General features: G+C 41.9%; 1 protein-coding gene and 1 non-coding gene across 3 annotated transcripts in view; both read right to left on the bottom strand.

The window, feature by feature from the left end:
• DCAF1 (DDB1 and CUL4 associated factor 1) overlaps positions 1–7,317 on the bottom strand; it is an 89,518-nt gene extending 82,201 nt beyond the window's left edge. Inside the window, exons 1-2 of one of the 2 annotated variants that reach the window (XM_025213324.1) lie at positions 7,231–7,317; positions 6,612–6,723 (exon numbers count right to left, since the gene is read on the bottom strand). In XM_025213324.1, the coding sequence (XP_025069109.1) occupies positions 6,612–6,721 (110 nt within the window). In that variant the 5' untranslated portion in view covers positions 6,722–6,723; positions 7,231–7,317. Of the gene's footprint in view, positions 1–6,611; positions 6,724–7,230 lie in introns of those variants that run through there. The other variant, XM_025213325.1, reaches the window with a different exon arrangement.
• Positions 5,177–5,366, bottom strand: LOC112551602. The gene has a single exon (XR_003095898.1). It is a non-coding gene; the product is annotated as a U2 spliceosomal RNA (small nuclear RNA).
• Positions 7,318–13,625: the final 6,308 nt, after the last annotated feature.

Below are 13,625 nucleotides of genomic sequence, written 5' to 3'. Positions count from 1 at the left end.
GAGAAGGCTAGCTTGAGCAAACTACCCATTCACATCAGATTATAAAATTAACTACAAAAGCTGGACAGCTGTAAGGGTTACTGTTTTACTGTTCATTCCCCTCAGCTGACAAGTGATCCTAAAGCTATAGGAGAAATCCCAAAATTAACAATCAGTCAGCTAAACAGGTGTAAGAAATCCTGGAGAAATACACAAACTTGTCTTTTTCTGGGAATTTCTCTAGAATACTACAGAATTCTATCCTTGTTTTTCAGTGTATATCAGAGGCTACCAGGGAAGACCTGTAAAAAGTGAAGGTGTTTGTTGTATTTCCCTTGCCACAAACTGCACTGATTTACTTATATGGCAAAGATGACAATATTTGGGCATACTTTACAAAAGTGTTATGCCTTAAGAGTAACGAGCAAGGAACCTTATTGTGTCACTGACAGATTTCACAAGATTGTGCTTCTGTAGGGTTTTGGTATTTCCTATGAATCAGCCTGGATCTGAAAAGATGCAAACTGCATGTCCCTCTAAAACGCTGCACAATTTACACTCTGGAGGACTGTTGACAAGTTGCATCCTAAAGAACCTCTTTCTAATGGATGCCTTATTGCCAGCTTCCATTTTTTCTCTTGGGAATTAATAGCTGAAGGGTGTATGCACAAGGGCCAACAGGAAGGCAAAACAGAAGTGATCCAAGGAGCTATAACCCAGACTACTTAGGTCTTTCTAGGTGGTAAGCAGAACCTTCAACATCAAACAAAACCTGACAAACAGGGACTCAGAAGTGTCCTCATCAGTCTTGCTTAGGTGAACAGACAAATTACATGCCAGTCAAAACTGGAGTGCTCCCAGAGCAGAAACTATGAATATGGGTATGGATTATTGATGATGCTTTTGAGAGGACCAGGTGCAATCACTTAGCCAGTGAAAAATAAAAAGCAATAACTCTTAAAACTGAAATGCAAAGAAGAAAGTTTTTTTCCTTCTTGACTCTTTAAAATGCTAAAAGGTGGCCTGAAAAAAAAAGTTTTTTGCCTAATCCACAACCATACTCCAAAAAATAAGATATTTTAAGAGGAAAAATGAACATAAGCACTTAGTTCTCTCTCCACTTTGTTTAGAGGACATTTTTAAAGAATCAAATTTAATTTATTTTTAGATTAGTGGCACTGTCAGCCTTTAACTCAAGGGGTGAAAATGATGAATCCTTAGAAGTTCCCCTTGCCAAACACTTAGCTTAACAGGTGACAGCAAAAGGCCAGACAAATAATTTCCTCTTAATTGCCCAGCTTCCTTGACTTACTTGGTATTTTTCCAGGCATCCAGACTCTTCTAGTATAGACTAAATACACATTCTTTATGTAAAGGTAAAGCCGCCCCCTTCTCCCCTTTGTTTTCTCTATAATGCATCCTTGTGGTTTCCTTGGTACTGCACTACATACATTTAAAAAGGCACTGGGACAGATCATCTGCTGTACCTGATCTAAAAGTATCCCACCTGTAGTAGGGTGTGGTAAGAGAACCTTCACCTAGGGAACAAGGTGTGCAAGTAAAAGCAGTCCTGAAGCTGCCATTTGACAACATTGGTTCCACAGAGGTCTTTCCAGTGGCCCAAGATCACTGTAGGATTATGGAGTTCAGCTATATCCAACTACTTCACCAATGCATGCCCCAATTCAGCAAATAAGAGCAATCAGTCAAGGGAGTAGTGTAGAACCTCTGGCCATGCCAAGATACCTATAAGTAAGGGAGCTGAGGAAATGGCCCAATGTATGTACAGGATCGGTACATAAGCTATACTTGGACTTTGAACAGATGTTGGTACAGCAGCATTTCAAGTCGCAGCTTCTCACCTGTTGGTATCCTTGATATTTGTGGCTGGGTGACATTGGCCTCTAAGCAGCTTTTTAGCTGTGCTTGTATTCTAGAATATCAGAAGGTGCATGGGCCCAGAGCACTAGCTTATTGGAAGCTTTATATGTAGCCTATCAGATATTGTGATCATGCCAATTTACTGTCATTTAGTTCTACTACTATTCAATTGGCATTAACTTGGGTATACCCTAATTCAAAACTATGTTCTCTGGATCTCAGCCCTCCACCAACCAGAAAGTTTTCCTCTACTTCAACTCTCAAAGAGGAAGGAAGATAAAAGATATTGCTCACTAACAAACACAACCACAACTTCCTGTTTTAAGGTCCAGAACAATATGCAAGAGCATCACTCTGTCTTAAAATATTACTGAGCACAATCAGTATCGCTCATGAAGACTCTCTTAAACCTAGACTTATGTCAGTCTAAGGCACTTCTTCTCAAAACAGACTACATCAAACTACACTTCAGAAGACTGGGACTTTTACTGCTACCTGAAGCAATATTAATTCAGCAATCACTAGGTCCAGTGCACCCTCTTACCAAATGCCTTAAAATGAGGCCTGTCACCTGCACTAAAGCTAAAAAGGCTTGGCATTCAAAGACTGACTGAGGTAACCTTGTCAAGAGCACCAAATGTTCATGGATTGGGTCAAGTCTGTTAGGCCAAAGTTGCCTCAAAGGGAGTTAATACAGGCTGTCTACAGTCTGGAAGTGATCTTTGAGGTACATTCCAGTTGTCTTTTTAAGTGACAGATGTGTTGACTCAACATCACGATCATCAGAACCATATACTTCAAAAATATTACAAACATAACTGGTAGACAGTATCCATGCTTCTGCCCCATTATCCATGCAAGCACAATCAGTGTACCATGCAGAATCCTAGAAGTAAGGACTGAGGGCATGCTCCTGAGGTTAACAGCTTACTTTGACACAGATTATGCAGGGCTCAAGGATAAAGGACAGTTCCAGAGCAGAGGAGTGGTAAGAAAGCAAAACTGTTCTGGAAGATGGAACTTTCCCTAGTGTTTCAAGCTGCTTACTAGAACAGCTGGATGACTAAATATTCTCTGACAAGACCTTCTATGGCAAAGACAAATGCTATCTAACCTACTGTTGCCAATTTCTACAATTTTATCAGATGTTTCTGTATATTTAAAACACCAGCTTTTGAAAGCAAGTGATCACACCTTTCATTTTAAATGAGGAGTAGATTTCTAGCTCTTTAGGGCTACAGGGAAAAACCTTGAAAACTTGACATGAGCTTATCCTGAAGTCTCAGAAATTAGACGATAAACTTAAAATACAACTAGAATGTACTGCTTTAAATATCTTGCAATTTGGGAAGCCAAACTGATATTTTAGGTGGTTGGGGATGACAACAGTACTATCTAGAAGCTGTCTTCTATGTTTTTTCACTATTTTTGATGAACATCACCGAGAAGACACTTCACATCTCTTTCCTCTGGCCCTGGAAACTATCTTACATTGGATAAGCAGAGCTACTACCACCAGTTCTTCCTTCTACTTTCCATATCCCGGCTTCCTCACAATGGACAGCTGGCTGGTCAAGCCCCGGGAAAGAGCAAAAGAGCATTTTCTCAAACAACACATGACCACCTTCTTTCAAAGGAACTATCAATTCCCTGTTCATTAAAGGATCCCATCATAAAAAACTGCACTTTATTAAACTTTGTTTTGGACTTGACCAGCAAGCCTCATTAAACCTCCTCTCTATTCCCCAAAATTTATCTTGTGACAATGCTTTTCATCATTTCATATAATCTGAGCACAATTACAATAAAAAGGTTTTACAACAGCAACCATATGGAATAAGCTTCTTTTAATTAACTACTTTAAACAAGGCTTTATTACCATATTAACTCAAATAGAAGATGACCCTGATTATAAGATGACTCCAATAATTAGATTCTATATATGGAAAATTTATAAATATGTTATAATTTTCCAGAACTTGTGGTAGAGGTGATATCTTTTATTAGACCAACTAGATTTTTGAAAAACCAATCAATCAATCTAGTTGTCCTAGTAAAAGGTATCACCTCTACCACAAGTTCTGATTCCTTTTGCCTCTAGACCAATATGGCTACAACCTGGATACCTTATAATTTTTCAGGTACAGAATCTTAATATTGAAGACTTGCCTTCTATTTGTCCCCCTACCACTGCTATAGCAGGGAAAATAAATCTGTCGGGTCAGCTAGCCCCTTTGCTGTCTGCTTCCCCCTGGCAGCTTCTTAACCCTCTCTTTATTGTCAGATCCTGCACATAAAAGTGAGGCACAAATTTTAAAACAATTACCTTGAAATTAAACATGGCTGTAGCAATTTGCCTGAAATACCCCTGCACTTAGCTCATCCAGAGTTGATGCATGTTACTTTTTTTTTTTTTTTTGGAACTGCTGCAAGTTTTAGCACAGGAACTCCATAAACACACTTTTCAGCAGCACTTGGGAACCTATGAATATGTAGTAAAAACTTTTACTTTTTAAATAACATTTTGTTTCCAGGGCCAAATCAGCTCTGAATTAAGTTCCAAATTTTAAATAAGCGGAGCTCAATCATTCAAGTCTGTGTGGTGCTACCACCAGCAAGTATCCTACCTCCCAGTCACATCAGTCTGGGGCTTTAGACAATCCCAAATCCATGGCAGACATTCTACATACAAGCCTCAAGCCCAGAGGTCTTGGAGTTCAGATGCCCCCTAGTCTCACTCGCCCCTAGCCAACAGGCTGAAGAAGCAAGCTAGAGAGAAAGCCCAAAAGCAATCCACCATCACCATGAATTGTGCAGCTGAGATCCTCCTACTGGCAGGTTACAGTAGATTCTCTCAGGGGTGCCCACCTACAGTGCAATGGACAGGTCTCTACCCTCAATTACAAGAAGTCATTAAAGGCCAAGAAGAAGGGGATCTCCCCTGCCAGGTACATAAAGCCACATGGGCAGAAAGCATCATCATGGCATCTCTCCTGCCAGATAAGTATAGTACAAATTTTTTCCCCCCCGTGCATCTCAGGCCAAAGTTGCCAAATCAGTTCTGGATTTTATTGACTAAGCAGAGCTCAGTCATTAAGCCCAAGTGGTAATACCACCAGCAAGTATCCTCCCTCCCAGACTTCAAGCCTAGGGCTTCAGATACTGCCAAATTCATGGCAGGCATCTGATGTGCAGGCCCCAAGCCCAGAGGCCTTGGAGTTTGCATGTCCCCAGATCTGACCTGCTCTCAGCCAAAAGGCCAAAGGAGCAAGCTAGGGAGAAATTTCCCATCTCCATAAAAATAAAGCATGTAGCCAAGATTTACCTACTAAGAGGCTATAGTAAACTCTTATAGGAGGGCCTGCCCTTAGTACATTGGATAAGTTTCCACCCTTAACTACACAATAACAATTAAAGTGATCTTGGCTTGGTGATCAGTGATCACAGTATCTCCCCTACCAGAACAGGTACTACAATGGATCTGAGCTAAAAAGCCAAGAAGCAACGTGATACAAACTATGCATGATATTAGTCCAAAAACAAAGGCTCACAATTTACCACATAGTTAATAGGGCTGTGCCCCACCAAAATCAACAGCTTTCAAGCCATGGTGACCCCACAGCTCATCACTGCTCAGTATGTATGTGTACTCCAGATACCCCCACAAAGGATCCATGTGCTAATTAACCCCCCACTGAAACCAGGTGTTCTTATCACAAATCCTGGGATCCTTCAAAAATTTTGATGTAGAAGAGGCACAGAGCAACCTGGTCTGGCTTCACCTCATGGAGGGTGGGGCAATGCTAAGCATATGCAACAGGCTGAGAGAAGGAGGCAATAGAGGGATTCTGGGTGAACTGCTTGGGGTCCAATTTCTTGATGTTTGCTAGGCATTTAAGGCTGGTAAAGAAACAAAACTATGGAACTGGGAAAAGGCACATCTCAGCTATAAAAGTGAAGAGGTAAGTCAAAATATATGCAATGACGTGGCTCACCATGACTTGGAAAAGAATCAGTGGTGAGGAGGATTACATTTAATGTGCACTACAATACATCTTATTCTGATGGCCTGCCCTAACCTATTCTTTTGGTTAAGATGGGGTGGGGGGGGCTTCAGGGCTGGCTTGGTATTACAGTCCCTCTAGGCCCAGTATCAGTTCCTTCCTAGGGGAACAACTTCCTGGGTTGTTTGTTTTTTTTGTTAAGGGCCACACAAAAAGGTTCCCATCAGTATGTTTACCTAACGTGGCCCATGTGTTTTACAGCCATGCTCATTTGTCTGCATTTAATCAACTTCATAGTTGATTTCCATAGCTGAGCACATGCTGCTTTTGGCAGCAGTTTAATGATAAACAATGTATTTTAGTAACATTTTTTGTATGCAATTATAAGACAAGTGGCTTCCCCTCCCCCCCCATACCAACTGGGGGGAACCTTGTTTTGTATTTGAGCAAATACAGTAGTTTCAGACAAAAATATAATTATTTTCCCTTGTTCAAGTCCCTCCCTCTTCTATTTTTAAGTATTAAACTATTTTGAAGGCAGTTTGTATAGGATCTTTATAAAACAGGCTACACTTAATTTTAAATTGTGGAGAATTGCACATTGCCTAATTTTTAGGCCAAGACTAGTATGAACAACTAATAGCTAAATCAAGTATTTTAATAAACTTTTATATAAACCATCACACGCCAAAAGCTGCTCTTACATCTGAGATGTTTGGATCTCTGGGTTTATTTGCTGGGGCTTACCTGGTGAGGTTAGGGACCATGTCTTGCCCACTGCCATGTTCTTTCTCCCATTGTTCCAGCAAAGCAGTAAGCTCAGCCTTGGAGTCCACATGACCAGATCCTGAAGTCATGGCTTAGCATAAGGAGAGTGGAGGGGAAGGAAAAAAAAGAAACACACTGATTACTAAATTGTCCAACTCAACTAATAATCAGGAATTTAAATCCATTTGGTAGCACAAGTAAATAGTCACTGATGAAGAAGAGTGGGGGGCAAGCCATCAAGTTCTGAAAAAATTAAGTAGGGTCTAGTTTTTATCCTTCAGGTATACACACAAATGAAAATCTACTTTGCACAATCAAATACAGACCGATACATGCAAAACTCTGGTGACAACAGAAGTACATGTCTAGCTACAAATCTATTAAAAGCAAGCTTTCCGCTGGTCAACATACAAGGACAGATCTCATCCCCTTACTGTTGCTCAGAAGCCTACCCAAAAAACAGAAAGCAGCAAGATTCTAATCAGTATCATTCCTACTATTCAGCCCCCTCTGCTGTAGTGGAAGCAAAAAGAATCACTTGTTGCCATGAGGAAAAATTCAAAGTTGTAGCAGAGAGGGGTGTTTGACAGACACTCACAGTGAAAGAAGAACCCAGAGAAGCAGATAAGGAGAGGGATGCCTCTGCCACTCTATCCCTTCAAACCTTCCAAAAACAGTCAGGTGGGTCTGGTGAGAAAGGGAAGAGATGTAGGAAAGTACTTTCTCTTCTCTAACAGCTTCATGAGCGAGAATGCAAAGCAATAACTTCAAGCTTATCAGAAATCTACTGCCAGTTAACAGCTAATCCAGAAGATCTACACCCCTGCCCAGCCTCCAAACAAGCTCCATGTACAATGTTGAGCTTGTTTTAAAACATGTTGCTGTCTCCGGACCTTGCTTCTCAACCTGGTGGCTCAGATCAATGGTAGTCCCTGTTCTTATCAACTCTCAATCTTATGTACTGGCAACTACCTAATGGGCATCAAATCTTTCAAGTCTAGTAAAAGCATACTAGGAACTCTGATGGTTTTGAACTCTGGGTATAGTTCAGCCAGTATGCTGCTCTGCTCTTTTTTCCCTTACTTTTCAACTTGGCAAAGCTGGGCTGCTGATAAGGCTGACTACAGTCTGATGTGGCCTGGCTACAGGGCACTAAGCAGATCCGGAGAGACTGTACTGTACCTAGAACCAATCTACAGTGATGATTATAAATCAAGTGCAGTTTTGGAGAATAACAGCAAAGAAAGGGGACTGCAAAAGATATTCCTTCTTCTCCAAAAATAAAGCAAGATTTCTACCATTTAAATAGTGGTGATAATCTGGCACGTAATAGGTAGGGACTTACCAAATTCATGATTTTATGATTTTTATGGCAACCACAAATTTGGTAGGTTCCTCATGAAAAACCCCAGTCCCCGTGAAAAAGCGCAGGGACCACAAAAAAAGCGGGAAGACTGGGTGGGGGGAATAAAAAGGGAGTTGCAAACAGAGATGGGAAGCCCAAGTGTCCCAAAGCACACAGAGCGGAAGGGAAGCAGGGGCAGGGGGGATTTCACAGTGCAGCATGGTGCATCCCCCCTGCCCCCCCCCCCCCCCCCCCCCCCAATGCTTCTGATTGGCCAAAGGGCCCTGGAAATCCCACCTCTCCCCAGAAATTGACAAATAGCCATCTATCAATCTTGCGCGGGGGAGGGGGGGGCAGAAGTCCCACCCTTCCCTGGAAATTTACAGGTGGCCACCTGTCAATCTCCAGGGAGGGGCAGGACTTTCAGTACCCATCGGCCACAGGTATGGGGGAGCCCACCATGCTTTACCATGAAAACAGTGCCCAATGCCGTGCTGGGACAAAGTCTGGAGGCAGCCTCTGGGAATTAGGTAGGTCCCTAGTAATAGGTGTCAATGTACACCTGCTTTCTAATTAAGCCAGAATCAGCTTTGCAAAACAGTTTAAAATGCAGACACACTAAAAAACAGATACAAAAAGCCTTATCCCTCTTCCTGATGTATATATTTTGCAGGAATTCAACTGAAGGGAGTAATATATAGAACATAGCTTAATATGCATTACAAATGATACATTTATACGCTGATGCTACGGCCAAGTATCAGCATCTTAAATTAAATAGAACGTTGCACACCACAAACCATCTCAGAACTATTCTTGTGAAAAGAGAGTGAATGAAGAACTTTTTATTACTTATGATTCATGTCCCGTAGGCCCTCTTGAGCTTAATGTATTTGGACTGATTAGACAAGGCAACAAATAAAAGCACACCATTTGCACATGAAAATGGTGGGAATCTCAGGAACACCAAAGACCCAAAGAAAGTAGATCTATAAACCCACAACTATAAGACCCCCAAATCTAAAGAGCATCACTGTAAAAAGTATTGAACAATATTAGCATGCACTAATCCATGTCCTAAGCAACCATAAAGGACACAACACAAATGTGGAAGAGACCAAATGACCCACTTAAGCTTTCTTAGTTATTTCACTTAGCTTTTATTCAATCCAAAACTACACTGGGAGGCTTGTGTAATTCTGGATGCATTACACTGATGCAAATGTGCAAAATACTTCTGAGGAAAAAGCTACCTGAATCCAGATATCTGAAGTCTCTCTTTCTCCTTTTAATGTACAGCAGTTATTGTCTGCATTCTGAAAAGACTGCTGATCCAAAGCCATGGAAGTTTTTTTTAATAAAAAAGTAGAGGTGCACCAATACATTGGTCTGATATCAGATAAAATTGTCTGTATCGGAAATCAGCCCGATGTGGTCACTAAATGGCCCATGCCTGCACACAGCCACAGAGCAGCACGTAGGAGGTGAGGAGCACCACCTAGCAGCTTGAAGAGCTGCATGCAGCTGGCAAGTCTGGTGTGGTGGAAGGGGTAGGGGGAGAGAGAAGGGAAGGGGAAAAAGGGAGGGGGCAGATCAAGGCCTCCATGGTGAGGGAGGAGTGGGGCTGGGGCAGGGGCTGGGGCTACCCAGCCGGGGCAGGGTGCAGGACAGAGCCGTGGTTCATCCAGGGGAGGAGGGAAGTGACTCTTGCCACTGCACGCTGTTCGTTCAGTAGCCACTGGTCCAGTGCTTGCTGCGGGGTTGTGCTTGAGGCAAGCGGTGGCAGCTCCTGGAGGGAGGCTCGGGGGTCTACGGCAAATTTTGGGGATGATTGCAGCCCCCCCCATAGCCCCCTCCCAGTGCCGCCACCGCCTGCCCCAAGCACAGGCCTGCCCCACTGGAAAAAGCCCGACCAGCCCCACGCAGATCCAGGGGCACATGCCCCACCATGCTCTCCCAGATGAGCCCCAGGAACTGGCGGGCAAACGCCAGACAAGCCACCGGACCAGCAGCTCCCAGACAAGCGGCATGCAGCAGCAGGATCTGCGTGCCCCCCCCGAACTGCAGCTCTGTCCTGCACCCCACCCTAGCTGGGCAGCGCTTAACCAAGCCCCTGCCCTGCTCCTCCCTCACCGTGGGGGCCTTGATCTGCCCCCCACCGCCCCTTCCCTCCCCCCTCCCTTTCCACCACAACAGACTTACCAGCTGCATCCAGCTCTTCAAGCTGCCAGACTGGTATCAGAAATCGGATTAGTATTGGCCAAGATGCCTCCTTAAAAACTGGCTATCCGTATCGGCCCCAAAAATCTGTATCGGTGCACCCCTAAAAAAAAGCATCTTGGTGCACATAAGACATATATTAACCACAAGATGAGATAAACACCATCTCTTTTCCTTTTGAAAGATTTGGGACTGTAACCCTACAGAAAAGCAAGCTCTTTAGGGAAGGAAGACAGTGCTGTAATGGAAAATCCAACCAAATAATGATTCCCACTTTAGGGAATCACCTTCTACAATACTCTTCCTGGTCTTGGCAGGTGTCTAGTAAACATGGATTCCTACTTGGTTGTTCCCTTGATCGCCCACTGAACTCATTAGCTACTTGCAAATGAACTTTCAAGCTTTCATATATCATTTGAACATTTTATAGTCAGCCCTATTACTTCTACAGAAGAGCTAGCTTTTTGCTAGTATGACTAAGTGCATCCAACCTTTTCGGCCATCATCACTCCAATTCTATATTCCAGGATTCTAAAAAATGCATGATTTGACCCCCCACAAGGCCTTTTCACTTTGCCCGGCCATTGATTCCCCATACTCTAAAGAAGAGTTTACATTTCATTTTGGACCCCTTGTCTGTCCGTCTGTCAGCCAGTCATTCTAGCCAGAGCAGCTGAAGGGTTGCTCTGGTGATACTGGCAACAAATCAAAAAAGCTTTAATCAGGAAGCAGTAAGTACATGATTTTCACATTACCCATGCAGACATGCACCACTGCCCTATAACCTGAGTGCCATGTAGCAAAAACCTGAGAATCTCAACTTTCCCTAAAAAGTTAGATCATTACCTAGTTCAGAGCACAGTCAGATCTCAATAGTAGATGTAGATATAATCTAGTATTTTCATAGACTCATCATTTTCCTTTAATATTATTCCATCTGCATATAGGCATGCACAAAAGGGGAAAATAAAACCTTTATCAAAAACATCACATGGCCAGGGGAGGGAGGATTTCGGTTTTCCCTTCCTCAATTCTGTGTACTACCTTTTCAAATTGATTTTATTGTAACTACATGCTAAATGCCATTAGTAAAGAGACCAAGGTGTATAACACAAACTTGTATTTCTCAGGCATTAACCACAATTTTCCCAGCACATGCATTTTTATGACAAGTGCATAGCATTTGCAGATGCAATGATCAAATCAATTCCTGACAGATTTACATTCCCCTCACTCAAGAATTTCATCAAAGAGCTCAAGAGAAAAAACAAGAGCACAGACTGAATAAAATGCGATCAGAAGTGCCCCTAAGCTGCAGTAGAGGATGTTTATTAGAGCAGCCCTAATTCTCATTGTTTCCTTTGTACAGGCACTTGACAAATTCAACCCCTAAACTGCTTTTCAGGAACTAAGAATAGGATGTAGCATTTTAATCACCGATTTAAAAATCAAGTTGAAATTCTGTAAAAATGATGTTGAAGTTGCAGCCTCAAATTATAATTTGTAATTAAGTAAATGATAAAGTTACATTTCTTTAATACCATTACTATTTGGGAATCACATTTTTCAAACTTGCCATTAGCAAAATGCAAAATACTGAAAGCCAGGCCTCGATTCTGCAAGCACTTATGCAGGCAATTTTATTTGTCTCTGTCATCTCAAATAAAATTACTTCAGTTTTAACAATAAAAAGCAACTGACACTTAAGAAGACAAGCTCCCATGATACATTAATATACAAGCCAAAAGACTGAAAAAGGTCTCTCACAAAAAAAGGCCCAAGTCCTCAAAGGTGTTTAGGCAACACTGATAATCCTACTGATTTCAACAAGAAATAGGCACTCAAATCCTTTCGTGCCTGTGGCACAGAGTGACTCTGGGACACAGCTTCCAACTGCAAAGCCTAAAGAGTATAAACTAGCTGAAATGTTTCAGCTTCAACTTTATGAAACTGCAACATATTGGAAGGAAATGCTAGCTGCAAAAACAGCACAAGCTGTTTGCTTATCAATTTTGTGGCACTCTCCTGGTAAGGATGACAACGAGGCTCTAAACTGTTTCAGGAGATGTAACCATTTTACATGCAAATCTTTTAAAATAATGTACCTACAGTATTAGAATTTCAGATAATAAATATGAAACTCAAGCTCAAAAGCTGCACTGCAAAATTTAAAATGAAAAGGAAACAATTAGCAACATATATATAACAAGAAATCATATTGTTTAAGAAAAAATAAGTAATGATTTTAATCAACCTTGTGGCAGAACGTCAGACATAAATTCTAATGCAGATTAACAGAGTTATGAAATCTGTCCATCAGCATAATGGACAAGGTCAAGTCACGTTATAGCAACCACACTCTAACCCAGTCCAGATAAAACAAGCAATATAATACTGCTCTCAACAATGATTTAAGTTTTCTAAAAGAACCACTGTAGACAAAGTCTAAGGTAGCGTGAAATCTAACTGCAATGGTAGAAATTTTTTTTTTTTTTAAACAGCAAGTGCTGCATAAACAAATGAAGCTCTGGCTGCCTGAGTGTGCAAAGAGCCTGCAACAACTATCCCACTCTTAAAAAGGGTGGTAAAGTTGCAACCTAAGAATGATTATGCAAATGCCAACACTGATTAACAACTTTACTGTTGAACACAGTCTATAAGCAAAGAAGAGATCTGCATGGTCAATCACGAATGAAATCACATCTTAGTGTTAGAAGAAGCAGGACTTTCAAGATGATGGCCTATTTTTTCAGCTTGTCACTTCAGTCATCAAGAAGCAAATACGACTTGCCTGTAGGCCCTACAAACAGTAAAAATAATGATCTAAAAAACCAGCACTGCTCTACTTGTCCGTCAAAATGTAGTATTCACTCACTCACCAACTTGAGTCAAATTTTGGAAGTCCAGCTCAAAAGATTAAATAATTTAGTTCTCTACATTTAAGCTTCTATGAAATGTACCTCAGAGGGGCTGTCAACCAACTGTAACAAAAAAATAATTAAAACAAGGAACATATATGTTGGTGTCAAGAGAAAAATCACTCCATTCTCAGTCCACTGGTTTTCAAGGGGTGACAACAATCCCCAATCAAACAAGTAGAAGAAAAGCAAGACAAAGAATGGGTCTATGCCTGAGCCCTGTAACACTGTAACTACACTTGTATAATCAAAGGCATCCTGCACTCCCACAAACACTTTCCTGAGCATGTCCGACTCCTAATCAGGGAAGAGGTTCACTAGCCCAGAGGCACCTGTCATGCCCATAAGAGGGACTGTACCAGTTTAATTCTTGCAATTAATAAGTGGATGAAAACAGTCTCCAAAAGGAAAGCAGCTCCAACAGTAGAGCCACTCACTACCAAAACTGCACTGCAGGGAGGGAGGCGGCGCAGGCCCGAGGTCTCACCCCGGCCCCTCGGGGCAGGGGGG

The sequence above is a fragment of the Alligator sinensis genome, unplaced genomic scaffold (assembly GCF_000455745.1).
Source record: "Alligator sinensis unplaced genomic scaffold, ASM45574v1 scaffold630_1, whole genome shotgun sequence".
Lineage (NCBI taxonomy): Eukaryota > Metazoa > Chordata > Crocodylia > Alligatoridae > Alligator > Alligator sinensis.
This window is presented reverse-complemented; position numbering and strand designations above follow the sequence as displayed.